This window comes from Aquarana catesbeiana, linkage group LG02, assembly GCF_042186555.1.
Source record: "Aquarana catesbeiana isolate 2022-GZ linkage group LG02, ASM4218655v1, whole genome shotgun sequence".
Lineage (NCBI taxonomy): Eukaryota > Metazoa > Chordata > Amphibia > Anura > Ranidae > Aquarana > Aquarana catesbeiana.
The window spans coordinates 580,996,084-581,022,711 of NC_133325.1; the positions used below are offsets into that span (position 1 = coordinate 580,996,084).

The window sequence follows — 26,628 nt, forward strand, 5'->3', positions numbered from 1 at the left end:
TCAGACTCTATCGTTCGTCTTATAAATGCGTTTTGTTTTTACTTTGTAGCCTGCTGTTATCATAGATAGCACGTTAGCGCTAACAGAGTACTATGGTAGTTCTGCAGTCACCTTCTCCAAACTTACTGGACAGGTGTATTCGCTACAAATAGTTTTGGTCTCCGGAAAAATGGCCGCGGCGCCTCACCTGTAGCACTAGAGCGCACAGGCTGTGGCGGTTTTGGTCTCTAGCGCTGAGCCGATTCACTGCCCTCCTCGGTCTTCGAGTGGTGACGTCACGTCGCTGCTAGAGATCTGCAGAACGACGGTTGATGATGAATGAAGCAGGCATATTGCCGGGGTGATCTGTACGTTTGGTGGTATGTATTCAGGAGAAAGGGACTGCTGCAGCATTCATCAAACTGCCTATGAGGAGAAGCCCTGCTATACACTGAGCTTGTCATTGCCAGGGAAGAGCAGTCTCTGCATCTGACGTTTGTGACAGATGTGAAGTCATGCCTGGAAGAACATCAGCATCTGAGCCACTAATGCCTTGTGCGTGTTCACCTTGTCCATGAGTGGTCACGTTAGGTATGTTTGATGTTCTCACTTAAAGATTACATCACCGGGAACAAGAGCTTGCAGGAAAGGACTCCGCTTGGTTTCCAGTCTTGCCATCGCTACTACGTTTGTCTCTGCTACCATGCCTATAGTGCAGGGCAGTGCCTTGTGGAATCTCCAGAGGGTCTTTAACCATCCAAGGTCTTCGAAAGAGACTGAGACCAAAGATGCCAAACCCGTGCCTTCCTCCCACACGTCTTCTTTTTGGAAGTCTGCTAACACTTCTAGCCTTTTTCTTAGGTTTTCCTCCACCCCTTGCCAATCTCCAAAAAGGTCAGCCTCTGCCCCACAAGGACTGCCTCAAAAGTCGTCTCCGAGTCCTTGCAGCAGCTCATCCTCTGCAGAAGCTGTGGCCACCAATGAATCCAGCATCAGTAAGTCAACTTCAGCGCCTCACGCCTTTACCTCAAAGCCCAACGTTCTTGAAATTCCTGTTGGATTTAAGCACCAGGCTTCTGAACATCCTTCCACTTCTGATAATACATTGAGCTCCCGACAAAATATCTCTTTTCCATCGCAGTCGCCTGCCCTCAGCCCACGCTCTTTGGGGTCTTCCCCCGATATATCCCCCACCAAGCCTCAGGAGCCCTGTCCAGGTCTTTCTGACTTGAGCTCAAAACCTTCATCATCTAAATTGTCTTCCCCAAAACCGACTCCTAAGGTAACATCCGATGAATGTTTTTCTGCTCAGCAGCACTCCCCTGCCCTTCAGAGTTCATCGCGCTGCAGCCCGTCCCTTTCTCTTCATAAAACGACTGCATCCACCCAGTGTAGACATGCATCTTGCAGCTCCTCGCATAGTTCTCCAGCTCAGTCACCTTTGAAATCTCCTTCCAATACGTCCCGAAGAGCCTCCACACAGGGGGAGCAGCTTCCGGTGACTCCTAGCCCCCCTTGGTCAGAGTTGATGGAGGCGCGACGCAGGTTGATGGCGGTGGAATGTCGCAGGCGGGCTCTCTGCGCCTTAGAGATGAGAGTCCAACAGGTGCACTATGTCTTTCTTCAAGCTGAAATGCGAGTAGCAAGGCAGAAGGAGGGCTTGGTGAAAATGGTAGAGGCTGCAGGTCGGGCTGAGGTGCAGACATCAGTTCACGGGCAAAGGATTCGGAAAGCTCTGCGCCATCACAAACCACGATTGCTGGCTTGTGCACTGTGCGTACCCTGGCCTTCAAAAACAGAGCGTCGTAGCGCTCAACACCCTCGCCATTCACGCTGTGCAGTTTTCCAGGGTCGAATCCAAGTGCTAAGAGCCTGTGTAGGAAGTGATGAACTTGCTACAAGAGATTAATATATAGATGTCAGGGCTTCATATTACCTTGTAGTCTTTGAATGTGCTTCTTATCTTAAAAAGCTATGCTGCTGAAGACCCCCCCCCCCCCTTTTTTTTTTTTTAATATATTACAAACTGGCATTATATACCCAAAAAAAGACTTGCATCTCTTCCTACCAAAAAAGGATTAGTCCATCTTCCTGTGACTCAAAATTTTGTCAGTTACCTTCTTAGTTTAAGGCTTTTTCATTCTAGTACTGCTTAGCCATAAAACTAAGAATTATACTCATACTCCATAAAATATTCACTGCATCAATGTTTTATATAATCGTTTTTAACATGACTCCATGTTCCTAAAACCACCTAGCTTCATCGGTCTTACCAGAATAATCTAAGGGAAAAAAATAAATAATCACTAGTGAAATGACATTCCGTGCCCACAGTACCATATTTCTGCAGCATCTGTACTGAGGTTTTTTTTTACAAGCTGCTTTGATTATATAATGACTTGATCTTTCACTGTGTACAATGTATGTCAGGCATTCAGAATAACTGACTGCCAAGAAAGGTAATGCTGAACAAAGCTGCTATGCGGTTGAATGTGAAATAGTGATGAAAAAAGTACGAGCTACTACAGTATGAAATATTCTCCAATTATGTTCTGTTAAATGATAATGCATTTTTTTTTTTTTTTTTTTACCGATTGGTACTGTTTACAGGACAGACTTTCTTTACGCAGTCCTGGATGGAATGGATTTCTCTTTTGAAATGCTGTCTAATCAGGTCCTGAATTGTTAACGTAATGAATTAATGAGGCCATGCAAAATGTAATGTATTTATAGAAGCACGATCACCATTCAGCAGAATATAAAGTAACAACTCAGCAGGGGAACCAAAAATAGTATGTTAAGCGGATCGAAGTCTAAAGTTAGATGGTCCTGACCGGTAATCGTTGGCACAATTTACCATGACCATGCGTTTAGTAAAACATTGGGGTTGATTTACTATAACTGGAGAGTGCTAAATCTGATGCAGCTCTGCATAGAAATCAACCAGATTCCATTTTTTTTTTTTTATGTCAAGACTTAATTGAACAAGCCGACGTTAGAAGCTATTTGGTTACCATGCACAGCTGCACCATATTTTGCACTCTCCAGTTTTAGTAAATCAACCCCATTGCATCTTAAGCATATCATTACCCATTAGAAGCAGCAGCACCTAAGCACATGTACTAGTGCCTAGGCACACTATGTTAATCCATGACCTTTTTACAATTAGAAACCCCCAATGTATTTGAAAACATCACAAGTCATATTAGGTATTAGTATGACTTGAAAATAATATAAATAGCTTGGTTTCCTTTACATATGCATAGCTAGAAATTTATCTGTGGGGATATTATAAGGAATTTAGCATATTTATATAAAAACAGCAAATAAATAACCTTATATGTTGTTTCATGCAACCAAACATGTAATCGAGGTACAGTTACTAACAATGTTACTTGTCAATGCAAAGAATCCAGTGTGCATGTATATAATATATTTTATGACAAACTACACAAGGCTAAATTGGACAATGTTGTGTTCATTTTATTTAGGAATCAGCCTGCAGTCCCATACCACCTCTGGTTCCTGTACTTCTGGTTAAGATCCCTTGATATAGCCTATTAGGAGTGTTACATCACCAAAGGAATACACTGACCATTTCTGTTTCTGATTAGTTGATTACGCTTATCTGGGGGGAATTTATTAAAACTGGCGCTGACAGAATCTGGCACAACTGTGCATTGCATCCTATAGGCTTCTATCCTTAGCTTGTACAGTTAAAGTGTTACTAAACCCACAACAGTAAAATCAGTCTGTATATGCAATAAAGCACGCTTGTTATACTCACTGTAGAACCTAAGGGGTTAATCCTCTGCATTGCGTAAAAAGGCTGTTTGATCCTGTCTTCCCTTCTTCCACATTCCCCAATCCATCTCCTTATAGAACAGAGCCTTGGGGCCAAGCTGCTCATGTTCAGTTTGGTATGTAATGCCTAGAGAGTTTTTCTAGGGAGAGTGCATGTGATCAACACAGGGCCAATCGGCACTGTCCAGACAGAGGGTCAGGAGAATGAAAACTCCTCCTAAAAGATTTAACCAGTGCTCAGCCAGACACTGATAGAAGCCACAAGACTGCTATATACTGCTGATGAGAAAAGGTATTTAGCAGTTTATAAATATATATTGTTTTGAATAAGGAAAAAGTTTGAGAAAGATCAACAAACCATACAGAAAAAAAGTACAAGAACATTCCAGAGATTACATACATAAGAATAGGCAATGTCAAATAATGGTCACATTACATAATCCTGACATTGACATGTATAGAAGTAAAGATTTCGCCTCATATAAACTATAACATTATGAACAGTAGCATAAAATAGGACTTAGTCCCAGCTTCCCGGGATTTGTGCCCCTAAGCTTAGCTGTAATACAAAACAGCCAGTCAGTACTTTTGATAGCCTTGGACCTTACAGTAATGCCCCGTTCACACGGTCGGACATTGATCGGACATTCCGACAACAAAATCCTAGGATTTTTTCCGACGGATGTTGGCTCAAACTTGTCTTGCATACACACGGTCACACAAAGTTGTCGGAAAATCAGATCGTTCTGAATGCGGTGATGTAAAACACGTACGTCGGGACTATAAACGGGGCAGTAGCCAATAGCCTTCTCTTTATTTATTCTGAGCATGCGTGGCACTTTGTGCATCGTATTTGTGTACACACGATCGGAAATTATCCGTTGTCGGAAAATTTTATAGCCTGCTCTCAAACTTTGTGTGTCGGAAAATCCGATGGAAAATGTGTGATGGAGCCTACACAGGGTCGGAATTTCCGACAACAAGGTCCTATCACACGTTTTCCATCGGAAAATCCGACTGTGTGTACGGGGCATAAGAGTCTAACCATAAATAAGTCTACCGGGGCCAGGTATGGCCAGCCAGTTGCCCCACAAGCTTTCAAATTTACATGGATTACCTCTGTGTTTGTAAATCAGTTTTTCATATCTAAGTGTGGTGCCCATCTGATCAACCAACATCTGTATTTTTTGTACAGTCTGGGAGATCCAGTGCATTAGGAGAAGCTTACAGGCCTGAAACGGAGCCCTACCAGCTGCCTCTCGAAGAAATGCTTCTTGCACTACATGCTCCAAGATGCCCAAAGATATATCTATAGAAAAAGCATTATTAATTGTCCCTAGGATAGACTCCCAGCATGTGTAAAGTTTTGGGCAACGCCAGAGCAAATAGCAGTTTGTTTACTACAACTATTGCATTTCCATATTCTGTGTACTGTGGGAGAACAGATACAGTGAATGCAGGGGGTAGTAACACTTTAAGCTTTGAAAAGGAAAGGTAGAAGCTGGGTGGGTGCCGTGCACGGCTGCTCCAGTTTTAATTCTCCATTTTGTCCTATCAGGAGGTCAGGTTTAGGGACAGAAAGAGTTGCCTGGTTAGAGCGTGCTCCTCTGCTTATATGGTGCCTGCCTCATAGCCACAAAGCACTGTGGAATGTATTAAAAAACTGGACCTAGACAAAAGAAGAGCTGCAGGATGCATACAATAACTGCTACATCATTCACTATTGACTTGCCCCACACTGCTTGTAGGGTAAGGTTGCCTGAGTCCAGGTCCGCTTTATAAAAACACTTAAAGTAAGATGACCTTTTAGCTCTTATTACAGCTTAATTATTCTATCCTGCTACTATGAAAAATCAGTGTAATATTCAGTATATTAACCTGTATGTACATATAGAAATATTTTATAATTTATTTTCTGGTGTGGCTAAGTTGAAGATATTGCTGAATATTTAGGCCCCTTGCACACAGGGCATGTAGCCCCTGTGCATGCGATCATGGTATTTTAGTGTGCTTAGGAGGCACAAAGGCAATGTCCATCCCGCTGCTTGCTAGCCACAGCTTATTTCAGCCTGCCATGGGGTTTAGCAGACAGCGGGACTAGACTCTGTGCCTGTGTCTCCCAGGTGCTGAAAAAAATGAGGATTTCATGTGCAAGGGGCCTTACATGACAATTTTGTAACTTGTTTTTTATTTTTTAGAAAGATCATGGTAAGCTGCTAATTTCATAATGTGATAAGCACTCAGAAAGCATGGTAAGGGCTCATTCACACCAGGTGCATCGTGCTGCATTAATCTGCGCAAGAACTATAAGGCTACAGTGACTAGCCCCAGTGCGATTGACAGCGGCAGGAATCTGCTGATTCTTGCAGCTGCTTTCTCATTCATGAGTGGCTAGATGTGACCGCTGAGCCCTGTACATTTCAGTGACTCTATGCACCGCAGCGCATTGTAGACCTGGTGCCAATGACAGTAGCAGGAATGACAGCGATGGCCAGCTGTGTGAACATGGCTGCTGGACACACACAAAGTACATCCAGCAACAATCGCCACCGGTAACCAATGGCTGCGTGTACAGCCACAGATAGCTGTGGCAACTGCCACTGTCATTCCTGCTGCTGTTGTCATTTGCATCCTGGCTAGTTGCTTGTGTGAATGTAGCCTAAAAAGCAATTCTTCTCTATGTGCCCTGTTCACATTACACAAGTGCACTGCAAACAATGCAAAGCACAGCAATGTGCTACAATGTGCTGCTGTCCATAGGGTTAAAAAAAGAATCTGAAAGTTGAATAAAGTTTTAAAAAAAAATGAAGTAAAAAATAGCAAGCAGTGCATTGAAACAACATATCGCAGTGTGCTTGCACAAGCACACCAGTAAGCATGCTTTATGCGCAGCATAACCAGCGCTCATTGGTGTGAATGGGCCCTAAATGTTTTAACCCAGTGATTTAGCGTTTTTGCACTTTCCTTGTCTCTTGCTTGACTGAGGCTGCAAATCTTGTTAAAATGTGAAAGGGCATTCTATATTTTTTCAGTAGCATTAATCTGCTTTACAAGTCCTCTGTTCTGTTTACAAAATGAGCGCTTATAGTTGCTATTCCTTGTAGCTACTGTATATCATTAATAAATGCATAGGCTTGGTATGCTCAAAACAGATATTTCAATATGTCATGGATGGGGGTGGTTGAGTTAGGCACTGATTTCTTATATTTCTCAGGGCTTCTGCTTACAAGGATCTTTACTTTGTCAAAAAAATTGAGCTCTAGAGAAATGGTGTTGGCTTTGTAGGAGCAAGGCAATACAATAATCCTGAGGGTGTTTCAATCCACCAGCAATTTTGGGTGGACTTTAAAGGAATGTGGAGGCTGCCACCACTGACCTCTCCTCAAAATGTTAGCTTTCTGACTGTCATACTGATTTATGAATAATTTGAAAATGGGGAGTTCTAGCTAACCTTTCTGACTTCACTAGCGCCATGCTTGTTCCAGGTTACCAACTCCAAAGCATTAAGATAGTGACAGCCAGGCGTTTTCAGAAAAAAATATAAGCAATGATAATCTACATACATATTAAAGTACACTTATCATAGAAGACCTACATGGAGCTACCATTGCTGACCACCCGCACTTATCATAGCAGACCTACATGGAGCTACCATTGCTGACCACCCACACTTATCATAGAAGACCTACATGGAGCTACCATTGCTGACCACCCACACTTAGCATAGAAGACCTACATGGAGCTACCATTGCTGACCACCCACACTTATCATAGAAGACCTACATGGAGCTACCATTGCTGACCACCCAAACTTATCATAGAAGACCTACATGGAGCTATCATTGCTGACTTCTCACACTTATCATAGAAGACCTACATGGAGCTACCATTGCTAACCACCCATGTAAATGCTGTTTACCTGGCTGTTGAGCTTCAATTCTTTCTGTCATAAACACAAGCTACATATAGACATTGGGGTGGATTTACTAAAACTGGAGCGTGCAAAATCTAGTGCAGCTGTGCATGGTAGGCAATCAGCGTCTAACTTCAGCTTGTTCAATTAAAGGGGTTGTAAAGGTTTGGGTTTTTTTTTTTTTTTTAAATAACAAACATGTTATACTTACCTCCTATGTGCAAGGTTTTGCACAGAGTGGCCCTGATCCTCCTCGTCTGGGGTTCCCCAGTGGTGCTCCTGGCCCCTTCTCTTCTCGAGTGCCTCCACGGAGAGCCGCTTTCCATGGGGGCACTCGTGCGGGCATGCTCCCGAGTCCTGCTGCTGCATCTAGGCCCCACACCCTGGCTCCCGTGTCACTGGATTTGATTGACAGCAGTGGGAGCCAATGGCTCCCGCTGCTATCAATCTGTCCAATGAGGACCCGAGACAGCGGCTGGAGCTGCTGTGCTCTTCCCCGTCACTGGAACGATCGGGTTAAGGTAAGTAAAAGGGGGGCTCCGGGGGGCTGCTGCACTACAGAAGGTTTTTCACCTTAATGCATAGAATGCATTAAGGTGAAAAACCTTGAGGGTTTACAACCCCTTTAAGCTTTGACAAAAAAAAAAACTGGAAGATGGTTTCTGTGCAGAGCTGCACCAGAGTTTGCATTCTCCAGTTTAGTAAATCAACTACACTACGTGCAATTATTACTTATCTATGCTTCATGCTTTTTTTTTGGGTGTGTGGCATACTAAAGCCAGGCAACTAACCTTTTCAGGAGTCCAACATTGGCAATCTACATATTATGGCAGGTGCACTTCAGGAATATTTAATGTATTCTAATAGAAATAAGACATGTATATACAATATATCTCACTTTATAAAGCTGAGTCAACAATAGGGGAAAAAAGCTTTGTCAGTTTGTGTTTTTTTACTTGACTATTGACGAAAATGAAATCATTATGAATGAAACTGGCTCCTTTAAAAAGATGTTTTGCAGGAATTGTGTATATAACTGTATTGTGTAGAGAACAATATATGGAATGATTGTTAGACAATGGATACTGTAGATTTACTAGTGAAGATCTCAGCTTCACAATAGACCAGTTAGGAAATCTGCTTTTTATTAACAGTATATTCTCTATAATAGAATAACAGGGATACTACATTTTAACATTTTAGGTCCTTTCACACTTGTGCGACTTGTGCTGAAACTTGGGACTGCAAAGTCGCATGACAAGTGGTACCCCATGATTTCCAATAAGTACCGTTCATATCTGTGCGATCCACAGACCTCAAGATTACACAGGCATTGCTTCGAGTTGCAGCAAAGTTGCGCTACTTTCAGGTCTTACAAGTGTGAAAGGGGCCTTAATATCATTGGCTGCTTAAGTATAGTTATAGCCAGGTATTTTTATGTATACATGGATATATATTGTAAATGAATAATAATTATTGTTATAAAACCTCTCATTGTAAAGGTTAAATGTATTTTGAGTAACATATTTTGCTAAAGAATGTAATTATTAAAGATGACCCACAATCTTTTTTTATAAATATTACTTAATTCGTAGGGTCACCTACTGTGTGATGCTTTAGGACTAAAGTCTTGTGTAATGAGGTTGATTTATTAAAAGATCTGGGAAGGTTCACACACAAAATTGTGTGTGGATTCAGGCTGGGTTCACACTATTGCGAATTGGATGCGGGTTCCCCCGCATCCAATTTGCAATAGGAGTATTTGACCTGCTCTCTATGGAGCCGGTTCACATATCTCCAGTGCGAATTTGCATAGGAGCCCTGTGCATCTTTTGGTCCGTTTCAGGTCCGAATTCAGCCAAAAATTCGGGCTGAAATCAGACCTGAATCGGTGAACATGGACGCACAAGACCCCTGCTGGGAGCCATATGCGAAGATGGTGTAAATCCAGCCTCACTTCGGTTATCCAATCATGTGCAGATGAAATAAGTCAGGGGCCAGGAAACAGGTTCTTATTTTTTTTTAAGCTAACAAAGCTTTATTTTCAACGACAAAACTCCTTCTCTTATATAGCCCTGATGTGTATCTTTACAGATGCACGAAACAGGTTTTCACACAGTTATGCCTCTCAGCTTTTGCCTATTAACCTTCTTAGAATCCCTAAGAACTTAGTACAGTTAAAATCATAATAAGTGAGTAATTGTCTACAGTCTCTGACTATCCCTCACTGCTATTACAGCTTTAAATGTTTAAAAGGTTTTGTCATTGAAAATAAAGCTTTGTTAGTTAAAAAAAAAAAATTGACTCTTTTTTTTTTTTTTTTTTTTGTTCGCAGAATTTCCGCTTACACTATAAGGGGGATCTCTGCGGACTCTGGAATGTAAAGGGGAACCCTGATGTAGGGGGGGAATGCTGCGGATTTGGTGTAAAGGGGAACTCTGATGTAAGGGGGTCCCAAGGTTACTTGTGCAGGTCTATGTCATTAAATTACTTGGCACAAATACCTATTTTTCTGTCTTATCACTGTCTCTTGACATTCTTAAAAAAAAAAAACATGTAATTTAATATATATGCAAGATAACAGGCTAGTTTGACCGATCTACTGCATGTTCGAATGTATATAATTATTCACAATAATGTTTCCATATTCACTATAATTAAATTTTTCTGTGCATTGTGAAGAAGTATGCTAAAGGAAGAACTAACTGAAATCCCAGTCTTGGCATGAACAATTTAACCTATCAGATGGATTGTCTGGATGGATATCAAGGATAAAATCTTTAGTTCTAAAATTAAGACACATTATGGTGTTTACATACAGTTTAAAGGAATGATTAAAAAATAAATGTGTTAAGATGCTGCTAAACATAAAATACCATTTCTTGTTTGCGTAGGTCAGTTTTAGGATGTTCGGCAAAAACAAGTTTACAAAGATGGCTTTCATGAGCGGGTATTTTTGTTTTACATCCCGAGCATATGGGCACTTTGCACACAGACTTATGTTTACAACTTGAAAATTGTATTCTTTGCCTGCTTATACAAGCCATTGAAAATGCTGGAATCCTTTCTCCACAAGCGCTGGAATATTATTTGGTCTGATCTTAAAGGTTAACTGCTAAAGACCATAAAATCTTCATCTAGTCTCTGTACACATTCAAGGTTTTACATAGTTTTAACGGTGCTAGCCACAGTTTCCATATTTCTCCTTTCTAATAAATACCCATCATCCTTGCTTTATATCAGTAGTTTGAAGGCTTGCCTTTGCTGTAATGAGAAAGCTGGAGAGAGTGACGAAGGTGCTAAGGCAGGCACACGGAATTTCAGGGAATGATACATGATGTTGCATTGGGATTGATTTACTAAAACTGGAGAATGCAAAATCTGGTGCTGCTCTGCATTATAACCAATCCGCTTCCAGTTTTTTTTTTTTTGTAAAAGCTGGATGTAAACCCAATGTCATCCTTTCTAAACTACTGCCATAGGGGTTATCTATAAGGATATACATACCTCCTGCATGTATCTTTACCTGTCAAATGTCTCCCCTCTGTCTGTTATTAGACCCGAAAAACTGCATATTCTGTGGCTGAGTCTGTTGTCTGGAGCTCGGTGGGTGGAGTCGTGATGTCAGTAGACTCCCCGCCCACCTCTACACTCCCCTTATCAATATTCATTTTCTCCTGTGTATTTCTTACACTGAACTTCTGCTATGATCTCTAACATCCAGTGAAAAGACAGGAAAGTAACCACATGACTTCAGCATGCCAAATCATGCTGAGGTGTGGAACAGCCAATCCTTGCAGAGCTGCTGAAGAAAGGAGTGGGAGGGAATTAAAAAATAATGCCTGTGTCTTAGGCTAGTGCACGAGATATGTAAATCACCTGTCACTCACAGCAAGGGGGGGATTTGACAAAGTTTTTCTCCGTTTGTCAAGATTTATCTCACTGAACAATAAGAGGATTGCTCAGAGCTGGATTAACTCTTTGTGGCAAGACTGGGCTCAAATTATAGGAAATCTTATACTCTACATTATGACATTAAAAAAATGGGGTTTACATCCACTTTAACTGAACAAAATGAGGTTAGAAACTGGCTACCGTGCACTATTAAGATATTGCACTCTCCTGTTTTAGTAAATCAACCCCATTGTACATTGCTCTGAAAATGGAATTGTGCTTTTCATGATAGGCAGCCTTATAAAATTTTGTGATACTAGAATTTAAAAAGTAGCTTTGTAAAAAAAAAAAAAAACTTTCCTGTAGGCGGTGGCTGTTATATCGGCATAATGTAATTGCTGTAATATGCATGAACATTAATACAGTTTAGATTTCCTGAATAGAGGTTTAAGATTATGGACCCATACAGTACTTATATGGTCAGCTAGGTTGTAGAAAAATATGTCTATCAGGTTCAATCTTTTACAGAATTTAGCAGTCAGTCCAGAGGAAGGCTAAATAAATCCCCCTCCTGTACTAATGATGGCAATTTCTCTTCACTGGGCACAACTACCTACTAAATATATGAGTTGTGAGTTATGCATTTCACTTGCATTAAATTATGTTTTTGTATAACCTAGAATATGCATCCCGGATTTTTATTTTGATAATGAAAAGCTTGAAGCGCCGCTCCAAGCAGAGGCTGTAATGTTTCCCTACGGGTATCAAGAATCTTGGAAGCAGGTGGATGTGAGTGCTGGCATATGAGGTGTTAGACCCCCGCCCAAGACCAATGTGCTCATAGAATGTCCGATTTTGTGGCCTCAGCTAGTGCCACTCCGGCCCCTGCCCACCAGGGCTTGGTCACAAAGCCAGATAGAAGTTCCTTTTTTCCTATAGCAAATAAGACATACTATATTTCAAATGCAAAAAGAAAAGTTCAACTTGAATATTGGGTTTCTATTGACTCTTGCTGCTTAAATTTGTATGGTTTTCCCATCTTTAGGTATATATCCTCTATGTCTAATTACCACCCATATCCCAAAAGCATATTAGACGGTAATTGGCACCTCACAAATTTGGCCCTATAGTGTGCATGACTGTGGTAGTGACATTGGATTATATGTTTCTTAAGGGCAAGGACTATCCTGGCTGGTTGGGTATTATGTCTGGGCTTAATAGATATATTAAAGTGATTGTAAAGCCCTTTTTTTTTTTTTTTAATTAAAATAAAAATAGGTTTACACTAACCTGCTCTGTGCAGTGGTATTGCACAGAGTGGCCCCTTACCTCTTCTTTTGGAGCCCTTCACTGGCACTATCCACTCCTTGTCTCCTGCGTGTGCTCCATAGAAAGCAGTGTGCTATGGGGACACTTGTGTGGGTGCGCTCCTGTGCTGGGCTGTGTGCGTCCATAGACACTCACAATGTGGCTTGGCTACGCGCCCCACTCCCTCCTCACAGGATTTGGACCAGCAGCAGCAGCAGCCAATGACTCCCACTGCTGCCCGAGTCTCAACAAGTGTTAAAACTTTTTTACCTTAATGCAGGGAATGCATTATTTAAAAAAACTTTAGAACCCCCGTTAAGTAAATTTGGTTAGTGTGAACAAGAAGGTCAGAGACTGCCCCCCCCCCCCCCCTCTTTTTTTGCATGAAAAAATGATTCAAAGTGGTATTCTTCATGCAACAAAAAATAAAAATAGTTTAAATGTTTGCCCATCATTGTTACTATATCCAATAGACACATAGAGATATACAATTTTGGAAGAGGGCAGACAATAATTCCTTTTTTTATTTTTTGGTAACAAACAGATATAGTGTGTGTGTGTATATTACCAAAAGTATTGGGACCCCTGTCTTTACACGTTCATGAACTCTAATGGCGTCTTAGTACGTAGGGTTCAGTACTGAGTTGGCCCACCCTTTGCAGCTATAACAGCTTCAACTCTTCTGGGAAGCCTGCCCACAAGCTTTAGGAGTGTGTCTATGGGAATGTTTGACCATTCTTCTAGAAGTGCAATTGTGAGGTCAGGCACTGATGTGGACCAGAAGGCCTGGCTTGCAGTCTCCGCTCAAATTCATCCCAAAGGTGTTTTACAGGTTGAGGTCAGGACTCTGTGCAGGCCAGTCAAGTTCCTCCACCCCAAACTCTCTTCATCCATGTCTTTATTTAACTTGCTTTGTACACTGATCCAAATCATTTGGTGGAGGGGGGATTATGGTGTGGGGTTGTTTTTCAGGGGTCGGGCTTGACCCCTTAGTTTCAGTGAAGGGAACTCCTAAGGCATCAGCATACCAAGGCATTTTGCACAATTTCATGCTCCCAACTTTGTGAGAACTGTTTGGGGGTGGCCCCTTCCTGTTCCAACATGACAGCGCATCAGTGCACAAAACAAGGTCCATGAAGACATGGATGAGTGAGTTTGGGGTGGAGGAACTTGACTGGCCTGCGCCTCAATCCGATAGAACACCGTTGGGATGAATTAGAGTGAAGACTGTGAGCCAGGCCTTCTGGTCCACATCAGTACCTGACCTCACAAATGTGCTTCTAGAAGAATGGTCAAACTTTCCCATAAACGCACTCCTAAACCTTGTGGACAGCCTTCCCAGAAGAGTTGAAACTTATAGCGGCAAAGGGTGGGCCAAATCAATTTTGAACCCTATGGAGGAAGACTGAGAGGCCATTAAAGTTCATGTGCGTGTAAAGGCAGGAGTCCCAATACTTTTGGTAATATAGTGTAGTGTGCTTATGTATATGGGTGTGTGTGTGTGTGTGTGTGTGTGTGTATATATATATATATATATATATATATATAAAATATAATGTTATTTTATATAAATTAATATATTGATATACAAATTGTTCTTCATAGTCATTGTTTTTGTAATGGCATGGTAATCGCCAAAAGAAAGATTCTCCCAATGAAGATGCTCATTAAGTGACATTTCTTCTCGCATTGAGAAGATTTTAATTCTTTACTAATGTGTTTCTGGGAAAGAAAGTGAGAAGAAAATTCCCCACTAGGATAAAGGATGGCAGTAAAATTGATATTTCACATAGCTTTCTTAATCCAAAAATGTAAAAACTTGGCTGTTCTACTTTAAAACTACAAGGTTTCCCGCTTCTGTTTTCTTTAATGTTTGTTTGCATGCTGCTAATACCCATATGACAATCTTACAAAAGAATAGCAATTTCCTGGCAACTTATCCCTGTACTTTATGCTTACATGAAAATGTTGGTGAATGCTTTTATTGCTTACATTTGCATGCACTCAAAATTGTAAAGAATTATGGAAAAAAAAAAATAAGCAATGTCATAAGAACATTTTTATCTTATAGTTATTGACCTAAAGGAAATTTAATGCACCAGGTCCAGGGAATGTAATTTCACAAGTATGGGTCTCAGTACAACAGTACCATCTGTAAAAACCTGAAATTCTATTCATATTCCACAGAAACAGGTAAACTGTAGGAAAGGGTCAGAAGCACTGCTTTCATTTGTGGAAAACAGCAGTAAGGCTCTTTTATCCGGAACAGCAACTCATTCCAACCTCACATATCATTGTCCGTTTACATAATTATGATTCATGTAAGAATTTATTGTTCATAAATTCCTGTATTGTAAATGATTCTATGAATGTATGTAAAAAGATTTCTTATCTGAAAACATTCTTGGGAAAATATATTGGTAAAAATAAAAAGTTAAATGCCTATTTTTACAGTCAATTCTATAAATATATGGCAAATAAATGTATGGAAAATATTTAATCTCTTAACTATTTGAGTCCCTGGTCCCATTTTAGCAATTGGCTCCCTGGGCTTTTAATCCTGCTATAGACACTTTCTTTCAGTACAGAGGCTTAACCACTTCAATACCGGGCACTTTCACCCCCCTTCCTGCCCAAATTTTCAACTTTCAGCGCTGTCACACTAAGAACGACAATTGCGTGGTCATGCAACGCTGTACCCATATGAAGTTTTTTTTTATCATTTTTTTTTCACACAAATAGAGCTTTCTTTTTGTGGTATTTAATCACCACTGGGTTTTTTATTTTTTTGTTAAATAAATGAAAAAGGACTGAAATGTGTTTTTCTTTGTTTGTTATAAATATTTGCAATAAATCATCCTTTCTCTATATATTTAGGCCAAACTGTATTCTGCTACATTTCTTTGGTGAAAATAATCCAAATCAAGTGTATATTATTTGGTCTGTAGGAAAGTTATAGAGTCCACAAACTGGTTAATGTATCAATCTTGATGTACTGACATTTCTTGAGGCCCGAAAACGACGGGACAGTACAAATACCCCTTTTTGAAAAGTAGACAGATCAAGGTAAGAGGCATGGCAAGTTTTTTGAAGTTGTAATTTTTTTGGACACAATTTTTTGGAAAATGTAAAAAAAAAAAAAAAAAGTCTTCTTTTTTAAATGTAATTTATTTTTTCACTTACTGTCATCATATACCTGGTGTAGTGGTTATCAGGGACACTGACTGGGGACAGGATGTAAAAAAAAAAAAAACACTCTGACCAGAGCAATACAGTGTTACGATAGTAACACTGTACTACTCCGGGGAATGTGATCAGGATTTTTTATTTTTTATTTTTTTTTAACACATTGTTTGCTTATACCAGTGATTTTTCACTGATATAAGCAACCATTTTTACTGAATGAAATTGATTCATTCTGTGTATATTGTTGTGATTGGCTGTTATTTGCCTTGTCTGTAGTATTGTGATCACTGTGACCAGTCACAGCTAGCAACACAATTGTACACAATGAATGGCATGAATCAAAGCCATTCATTGTTAGCGCTTGTCATATGATTGCTGTGATTGCGCACAGCAATCACATGGTACCGGCAGTGGGCTGGTACGCTGATCAGTCATCGGCTGTGTCTGGTGGACATAGCCGGAGACAGATTGCGCTGCAGCGCGGCCCATTCCAGGTGGACATCATATGATGTCCACCTGGAACGATGAATGGCACGCTCACCCATCATCTGACAATAGGCTGGGTGGGAAGTGGTTAAGCATTACTACTACAAGTGATTTGTGGCTGCGTGTGTGTAAATTTATACACACGCGTACTCATCAAAAACAAAGTAATAAAATATTTCTTTCCCCAGAAAAATACCAATGTCCCAATCATGACATCATCATCTGGATGACCCTTATTTGAAACTGTAGCAATTGAAAATCTGTGAAAAAGTAATCATGCGAATTTGTACCTTTTTGTTAATCCGATGTGATCATAATGTTTTGCTAAGAATTACTGAAAGATTTTTTTATTTTTTTTTGCTGCAGATGTCACAATGTAGTGTCCAAAGAGCAATACAGCTCTCCTTAATTGCAAGCATTTTACTTTAACCTTAAAGCAGAACTTGGGGCAAAAACTTTTTCCCGTGTTTTTGTTGCTGATCTCCTACCTTCACCAACTATGTCAGCCATGTTCTGAGCTCTGTAGCTCCTCTGCAATAGCCTGCTGAACTTGCTGAAAAAACATTGCTTGGTGATTTCCTGTTTGCAAGACCGCTGGCTGCTATCCCTCCAGTAACCTCAGCCAGCGGTCTGACACGCCCCCTTGTAGTCATAACCCAATGACTAAGGCCTTATAGGCTGAAACGTGTCAACTATTTTAATCTGCGTTTGTTCACTGTGGCTTGTCAATAAAAACAAAGATTTTTTTAAAGAGCAACAACCAGAGTGCGGATCATTTTTCTTACATTTCTTTACTCAGCCAGCGACTGTGGATTGAGCACCCGGGAGCTCTGCTATCTATTGTGTTGTGTTGTATGGGTAGTAGCACTGACTTTTCTTTTTATACTTTGGACCAGTGTTTCTCATCTCCAGTCCTCAAGGCGCCCCAACAGGTCATGCTTTCAGGATTTCTCTTAGATGAAATGGCTGTGGTAATTACTAAGGCAGTGAAACTGATTAAATCACCTGTGCAAAATAATGGAAAGCCTGAAAACATGACCTGTTGGGGCGCCTTGAGGATTGGAGTTGAGAAAAACTGCTTTGGACAATCCAATTTAATACAGGTGGTGTCAGAATGCCCTGCTCGTTAGAGCTTACAATCTAAAAGGGAGGGTCAAGTGATACAAAATAATAACTGCAAAACATCTCACCTAAGTAAAGGGAATTGTTCAATATAGTTACCAGAAAATGTGTTCACAATGGATGATTTTCCCTCACCTCTTGCTCTGGTCTTTAAAATTTTGGATCCCCCCCCACTTTCTGCCTTGACAATGGTCACCAAGACAAATAGAGGGGTTAATCTCCCCAGCAGGGACAAAGAAACACACAAAAGGAAAAATTTGATCTAAAGCTGGGTACACACAGACCGAACGTTGGGAGACAAAAAAAAAATGGCTGACTTTCGTCCCGTGTGTATGTCTGTCTGAGGACGTGCATGCTGGAAAACCAGCAGCCGACCAACTCCTGATCAGCGCTCTCAGCCAATGGCAGAGAACGCTGATCGGATTGTCCTGAAGGAACACAACAGCTCAACGGGGGAGATTGCTGAACTAACCCTGCATGGTTAATACAGCGGCTTTGAATGGACCCCCGTGGGGTTGAATGAGGAAAAAATAATAGTGTGTATCCAGCTTTAGGCTGGGTACACACGGGCCAAATATCGGTCTAAATCAGCCAGTACAGTAGAAACTGGCCGACATTCAGCTCATGTGTACAGCTCACTGTCCAACAAAAGCCAGTCTCACGCCGGCTTCTGTCAAACGGGCATTCTGGAAAACCGGCATCTGATCCGCGCTGGCAGCCAATGGGTGGCATCGCTGACCTGTGTGTTCTGGTGGAGGGGCGGGCCCCCTGTCAGAGAACATTAGCACAGTGTAGGAAATTGCAGACTTAGCAAGACCTAGTTGTATTAACTTCAGTAGACAAAAGGATGGCAGGCTGTGCAAATCTTAGGAATGAATGGGCAAAAACAAACCTTTTTTGGCAGGCAAAATAGCTTTTAAACATGTTTCATCAGTCTATTTAGCAGTCTGCTGTTTAAGCCAATAGGCAATACAAATGACCCTTCTGCAGGTATTATTTGTGAACAAAAACTTTTTTGTCACTGTCTTGTAAGGTAGCCACCTCATTTTGTAAAGTGCTAGGTTATGTTTAGCCTAACTGCAGTCCTTGCCACCCCCCTGAAAAAGCGATCCACAGGTAGATTGTTTTTTTTAGAGGTGTTTGTCTGGAGGGCAGATGCTGTTTTTTTTTAACCCTGTAAATGCCACCCATTGTCCATTGCATGCAGTTGCGGCACGGCCCCATTCCCTTGCATGGGTCATGTTCAGCAGAGGTATTGCCTGCCGAACACACTGGAGAAAAGGGTTCATTTCTGCCACAGCATGTGTAAAACCCCATCCAGCTGCCCTTGCAGCTTTTGGAGGCAGTAAAAATGCAGCTCAGTTGCCTGTTTTCCTGCTCCTTGACCACAAATGTAAACAAGGCTGCATTCACACCTGGGTGTTTTGAATCCTGGGCAGATTTGCTGCAATTCTGCCCAGGATTTTAAAGTGCCGAGGTATGAATGACAAATTGCAGAATGCACATTTTGAGATGTCATTAAGTTGAAAAGCACCTAAAATCACAGTGCGGTTCAGGAGCTACTTTTGGGCGACATGCTTCACGCGATGCGGGTTGCTGCGCGATTTCTCACGGCAGAACCGCACTGTGATTTTAGGTGCCATTCAAATGAATGGCATCTGAAACGTGCGTTCTGCGATTTGTCATTCACACCTCGGCGCTTTGAAATCAAGCCGCTGCCCAGTTGACCTGGTAACTTGTGCAAAGGACTTCTTTATGAGTTTGCTTAGGAGAAAAGAAAAACTCCTTTTAGGCCTGATTCACACATCTGTACACCTGTGCAAGAGGCGGCCTTCAGCCCCCGGGATGCACAGGTGTTCCATCCGAAAGAGTTTGGCAGCCTGATGAAATGAATGACAGGCAGAAGGCTGCACTGATCTCCATGAGTACCCTGGAGTACACAACCATGCAGGTCCGATGCATGAAGCAGGATGCAGAGAGAATGCTTTCTGAAGTGTGCATCTGACCCCAACAGATGTGGACTCTGGGATGTGCATGGAGGTCCGTGCAGCCGGATACCTTGTCATTGATTTCAAAGGGCTGCCTGCACACCTCTGCAGGGAACACCTGTGTATCCCAAGTGGCTAAAGACAGGCATATGGTACGCATGTGTCAATGAGGCCTTATGCAGTAAGGAAGAAAAAAATGCTAACATTTTATTTAGAAACAAAGATGTAATTTTTGTACAAAATTTCTCTTGGCTAGATCAAACTCATTTGATCTCAATACAGTAAATATGCCCTTGTTTATTGGCTTAATTCAGTTCCAGCAGTTATTTAATGTTGATAGTTTTTCTCATGGAGATAAGCTGTCCCCTCTAGAAACAACATTATGCAATATTGGCAGCATCATCAGAATACAGATTATTATATCTGAAAATCAGTTTTGCCATGTGCTCATGTCATTTTGAAAGGATTACAAAGCACTCACATTTCCCTGCACCCTAGTACTACATTGACAATTGTATGTATGTATGTATGTATGTGTGTGTGTGTGTGTGTGTGTGTGTGTGTGTGTGTGTGTGTGTATATATATATATATATATATATATATATATATATTTTATACATACACACACACACACACACACACACACACACAAAATATATATATGTAATATGTATGTGTATGTATGTATGTATGTGTGTGTGTATATATATATATATATATATATATATATATATACATATATATTCAAACTTTGGGTGGGTTACTGCCTTTTCTTTGTCCTTGCTGTTAGACTGGAATGGTGTCAAGGTGGACTCCCTGTTCTCCACCGATATCCATCAACATAAATGAAGGGACACGTTCTCCAATGCAAATATATTTACTGAATCTTCAAATCATCAAAGTCGTCATGTACATCAATTGCTGCAATTGATGTACATGACGACTTTGATGATTTGAAGATTCAGTAAATATATCTGCATTGGAGAATGTGTCCCTTCATTTATGTTAAAATATATATATATATATATATATACACAGGGCTTTTTTTCTCAGAAAATAGGTGCAGGAACTCATCCTCTCAAAAAACCCTCCCCCACTCCACACACAAACCCTCCAAACGACATCAAATAGTGAGAGTGGTCAGATTTCATTAACAGTGGAAGGGGTGTTCTGACAAAACAGGCAACTCGGCAGAATATTAAACCACGTCACTTCCTGTTTATTTAAAACATGATTAATTGTAGGTTTCTATGAAGTAATTTCACATGATGAGAAATGGGTGTTTTGACACAAGAGCGGCATCCGAATGAAGTCCGATGCACGGTATTATGAACAGAGATTGTTACTTCGCTCCAACGCTAACCAACAAAATGGCCGCCTCCGAGGCAGCGACAACTTCATCCCCGTTATCCGCTGTGCTGTGAAAACATCCAAATGTTCCTTTAGCTGACTGCATTCGGTTGCCGTTGTTGTGTCCAAACGTGAATTCATCAAAATCTGCAATTACTGTGGGTTTTAAGAAACCGGAAGTGGTTCTATATTGTACTGAGTTGTGTATTTTGTCAGGTCAGGGGCAATAAATACCTGGAGTGCATTATGTACAGAGTGCAGAGTTTCGAGGCGGGGGGTAGGGGTGTTACGCAGAGTTCAGGTGGTGTGTTCGGGGGGGTGGGCTATGTACATAGTGTAGAGTTTAGGGGTGCTCTGCATACAGAGTGCAAAGTTCAGGGGTGCACTACACACACAGAGCAGAGCTCAGCCCTCTTCCACAGCTGTTTACCTATGCATCCCCTGTCCTCTTCAACTCTGACCTCTGCATGCAACCCCCATCTTCCACATGTCTTACTTGTGTTGGTGTATTAAGCTGAAGCACCCAGTCAGTTCTAGTACCTCCCTGCACACTGTAGGTGGCTCTGCCTCTCTCACTTGCAGGGTTCATTCAGTTGGGATTTGCATCTGCATCTCTCTTGTCCCCATCCTGCACTCAGTGGCAGTCACTCAGGAGATCAAATCTATGGGAGCCGTTGGGAAACAAGCTTACACTTGTAAACACAGAAGCCGGACTTCTGTTTTTACAAGTGATAGTGGTGAGTATGGAGCAGAGGGCCTGAGCCAGAGGTGATGGAACTGAGTTCCACCAAGTTCTAGCTGAAAAAAAGCCCTATATATAGATAAATATATCTATAGATATAGATATATCTATAGATATAGATATCTATATCTATATATAGAAAGATATATAGATATCTATATAGATATAGAGATATATATTTATACAATGTGAAACGCTTGAACAGTAGTTTAGAAGAAAAAGGAAAAGCTTCCACACCGTAACAATTAACATTGATTACCTTTCACATGTATAAAAATGTCCCAGCCTGTTTACCAGCTAGTCAGAAGAAAAGAAAACATTATGTATTGTCTAAAATGTCTTAGCTGCATGCATTTGCAAATACACTATATTGTCAAAAGTATTGGGACTCCTGCCTTTACACGCACATGAACTTTAATGGCATCCCAGTCTTATGCCCCGCACACACGGTCGGATTTTCCGATGGAAAATGTCCGATCGGAGCGTGTTGTCAGAAATTCCGACCGTGTGTGGGCGCCATCGGACATTTTCCATCGGATTTTCCGACACACAAAGTTGGAGAGCAGGATATAAAATTTTCCGACAACAAAATCCGTTGTCGGAAATTCCGATCGTGTGTACACAAATCCGACGGACAAAGTGCCACGCATGCTCAGAATAAATAAAGAGATGAAAGCTATTGGCCACTGCCCCGTTTATAGTCCCGACGTATGTGTTTTACGTCACCGTGTTTAGAACGATCAGATTTTCCGACAACTTTGTGTGACCGTGTGTATGCAAGACAAGTTTGAGCCAACATCCGTCGGAAAAAATCCTAGGATTTTGTTGTTGGAATGTCCGAACAAAGTCCGACCGTGTGTACGGGGCATTAGTCCATAGGGTTTAATAATGAGTGGGCCCACCCTTTGCCGTTATAACAGCTTCAACCCTTCTAGGAAGGCTATTCACAAGGTTTAGGAGTGTGTCTATGGGAAAGTTTGATCATTCTTCTAGAAGCGCATTTGTGAGGTTAGGCACTGATGTTGGACGAGAAGGCCTGGCTCGCAGTCTCCGCTCTAATTTAGCCCAAAGGTGTTCTATCGGGTTGAGGTCAGGACTCAGTGTAGGCCAGTCAAGTTCCTCCACCTCAAACTCGTTCATCCATGTCTTTATGGACCTTTCTTTGTGCTCTGGTCCAAATCATTTGGTGGAGGGGGCATTATGGTGTGGTGGGAACACTTAAGGTGTCGGCAAACCAAGACATTTTGGACAATTTCATGCTCCCAACTTTGTGGGAACAGTTTGGGGATGGCCCCTTCCTGTTCCAACATGACTGCGCACCAGTGTACAAACAAGGTCTATAAAGAGATGGATGCGCGAGTTTGGAAGGAGCTGTGACCCAGAATAAAAAGGGTTGCTAGCAACTTCACCATCCCAAGAACTTCAAGGCTGTATGTAATTGTGGGTGTTATTTTTTCCTGTACGAGGCTGTAAAGGTGCATAATAGCACAGACATTCAGATGTCTGTTCTATTGCAGATGCGTGTGCATTCAGTACCACTCACACGCATCTGCACAGCTGTCAAATTAGGACCCCATTGGATGTGTTTGTACACCTGCTTCATCTCCCTAGAGTAACAGGTGACTCCAGCCGTACAAACAAACCCCTCATTCACACTATATGGGCCAGGGAACCTTTGTAAATGAGCCCTCAATTTTTTTTATATATTTTTTATAATTTTTTTATTTTTTACAAATGTAAATTCTTTTTTTACAGTGCTAATGGGTGGGGCTTTAACCGCTTGCCGACCATATGCTGTATATATACAGCGGCAAGGCGGCTCTCCTGCTCTGGATCATGTTCCTAGTACGTGATCCAGCACTTATGGGTTGGGTGCTCCTATGTTCGCTGGCACCTGCCGATTATTCGTTACACAGGCAGAACAGCAGTCTGCCTATGTAAACAAGGCAGATTGCCGTTCTGTCAGCAGGGAAGACATTGATCCTGTGTTCCTCTAGTTCAAGCACCTCCCACAGTTTAGAAAAGCACAGGTTAGGAACACATTTAACCCTTTGATCGCCCCTGCCATTACTAGTAAAAATACAAATTCCATTAAAATATCCCAAAGTTTGTAGAAGCAATAACTTTTGCAAAACCAATCAATGTATGCTTATTGGGATTTTTTTTTTACCAAAAATATGTAGAAGAATACATATTGGCCTAAATTGATGAAGAAATTAGATTTTTCTTTATTTATTTGATATGTTTTATAGCAGAAAGTAAAAAAATATTTTTTCTTTTTCAAAATTGTCAGGTGATCAAATACCACCAAAAGAAAGCTCTATTTGTGGGATAAAAAGGGTATACATTTTATTTTAGTGTCGCACAATCGCGCAATTGTCAAAGTAACGCAGTGCCATATCGCAAAAAATGGCCTGGTCATGAAGGGGGGTAAATCTTCCAGAGCTAAAGTGGTTAAAGAAATATCAGGGGTCTAAACATAACAGGGGGGCCTGGGCAGCAGGGGGAAGCGGATCCTGGAAAGAGATGGTGATCAATGCAGTGCATGGGGGGGGGCAATTACTAGATCCGGTCCCCTTGTGTGGTTCTCCCTGTATAAGCTGACGGAAGGGGAAGGAGGAGAAGCCGGCTTTCAACTGCTGCATGGAGAGCCACACAGATGAATTGGTTCTAGTAATTGCCCCCCCCAGGCTGCATCGATCAACCTCCCTGTCCAAAAACACCTTCCCCCTACTTGTCAGCTGCTTGGGCCTCCCTGTGGAACTGATGGGGCCTGGGCCTTGTACAGAAGTGCTAGTGGGTCCCCTTATCTGCTGCCCTGAAGACAACTCCTCTAGCAAAACAGTCACCTCTGGAAGACAGAACTCTACACCTTCATGTGTGGGCCCTGGAGTCAGCCCTGTCAACCCAGGAGAAGGAACATCAAGGGGGTCCATAGAATCCAGAATCTGGAGTTACTACTTCTCTTATGAGCAGAACAAAGCCCCTACAGATGAATATGTCAAATACTTTGACAAAATCTGTGTGGTCTTGTCCTCCAGGATCTTTTCAACTATATGGATGAGGCTTTAGGTAGAAGTAGCTGAAAGAGTCAAGACAGTCGTCCAACACCTGTGCACCCTAGACCAGGTTAAGATGTGTTTTGTATACTGTATATTTGGTGGAATTACCAAAGCTTCCTGTGCCACTATAATGGCGCAATATCTGTGGCATTCACCATATTAACAAAGCAGATAGACTTTTTTTTGGGTGTATCTGTGTCACCTATTCTATTTCAGGGCTAACTGGAAACTGAAATGGGTACTATGCCTAATTAATGGAGGGATTTTGGAAATTTGGCAATTCACATCTCTCTGCCTGTGCAGTGAACACCCTACACAGCCAGAGCCTACATATAGACAGGGAAAGCTTACAGTCAGATTGCTGTTGACACACACCACCTCTCATGAGTGGCAGCAGCTGTTTCACCGCTATTGTCTGTGGCAGGGAGAGGGTAGTCATGTTCCCTCGGTACACCAAGCCACGGCCACTCAAGACAGGGAGGGATATATCAGCAGCTTTCTGCATGTGGAGCGCAGGGAAGCTCTTTGCCATGGCCATTGCAGCCTATAGAAAGGGGGCATCATCCTGCTCTTGTCTGTGCACATAGCTGCCCAATACTCCATATGTGGGAAGTTGCTCGTGCACACACACACGCAGCCATCCATAGAGCTGTCATGTTCATCCTCTCCAGGGGGAGCTTTGTGGTGTTATGGGGGTTATGAGGGAAGCCCGAGCTGAAGATGAAGGCATCTAAACAAGCTGTGTTGTCCCAGGTGGATGCTCCTCTCCTTGCCTGCTCTCACAGTATAGGAAATAAAGCTGGAACCTGGCACAAAAAGCCCCTGCTTTTTGGCTATCCCTGCTTTATGCCTACACTATGTTTTTAATTTCCCCCGCCCCATTGTGTGCTACCACAGTGGGATAGTGAGATATAACCTGTTTTACGGGAATACACTGCCCCACACTAGAAGTTGTTTGCATGACTTTGGTCCTATGGGTGATCTATGTAATTATTATGTATACTTAGGGGGTGTTTTTTACTAGGGGAGGGATAAGGTCTGCAGACTGTGTGATCTATGTGTCCCCTCCCTTCTTTCTGAGGGTTTTTTTCCATTTAAACCATTTACGCAGTTTGTGTTTTAGTTGTTGGGCTGGGTTAGACCACTGGGGAGAACCCCCCTTTTTTCTTGGAGGCCTTTCCCTCTGGTCTAACATATAGGGGGATATAGGGATTGGTGCTTTTTTCTATGTATGTTGTTTTTTAAGGCAATAAAATTATGGTAGTTTAACTCATGTAGGCGTGTGGAGATCTTTTTGTTTTTTATTTTTCTGTGTTGATATACATACATTTTTTTTTAACAGACACTATAAAAATAACTACATAACTAAACAAAAAAAAAAAAAAACTTTTGGGCTGGCTTAGAGAAGGCCCAACAGTATGTGCAGTCTCCAGCTCTGAGATCCTATGGTGCTGCCATAACACTAGATGCTTTAACTCTTTGGTTAGCACTGTTTAGGAAACAGAAAACCAAAAATAAAAAGCCATTTAAGATGGTGAAACCATTAACAAAACATTCTTCACACTTTAAATGCAACTAAGAATGGTAGTATTAACATATAATACTGCCTGAGATTGGTTTGGATTCAAGAAAGGAGTCTTAAAACTTGGCCAACTAGATTTACACAAAGCCAGGGCCGATCCTAGGGTCACCGGAGCCTGGGTGCAGAAATATTTTTGGCGCCCCCACATGGGCGTGGTCATCTTACCAACTCCTCCCCTTTACAAATGTTTCTATGGCAACGACTCAAACAC

At 41.6% G+C, this 26,628-nt stretch overlaps 1 protein-coding gene across 1 annotated transcript; it reads left to right on the top strand.

Moving 5' to 3' along the window:
- The first annotated feature begins 224 nt into the window (after positions 1-224).
- On the top strand, positions 225-10,197 carry TRNP1 (TMF1 regulated nuclear protein 1). The gene is made up of 2 exons (XM_073616166.1): positions 225-2,847; positions 3,028-10,197. Exon 1 carries the CDS (start codon positions 683-685, stop codon positions 1,886-1,888), a length of 1,206 nt encoding a protein of 401 aa, XP_073472267.1. The 5' UTR covers positions 225-682; the 3' UTR covers positions 1,889-2,847; positions 3,028-10,197.
- The last annotated feature ends 16,431 nt before the right edge of the window (positions 10,198-26,628 follow it).

Coding starts and splice junctions, on each gene's coding strand:
- TRNP1 (XM_073616166.1), top strand. CDS start 683: ATGCCTATAGTGCAGGGCAGTGCCTTGTGGAATCTCCAGAGGGTCTTT.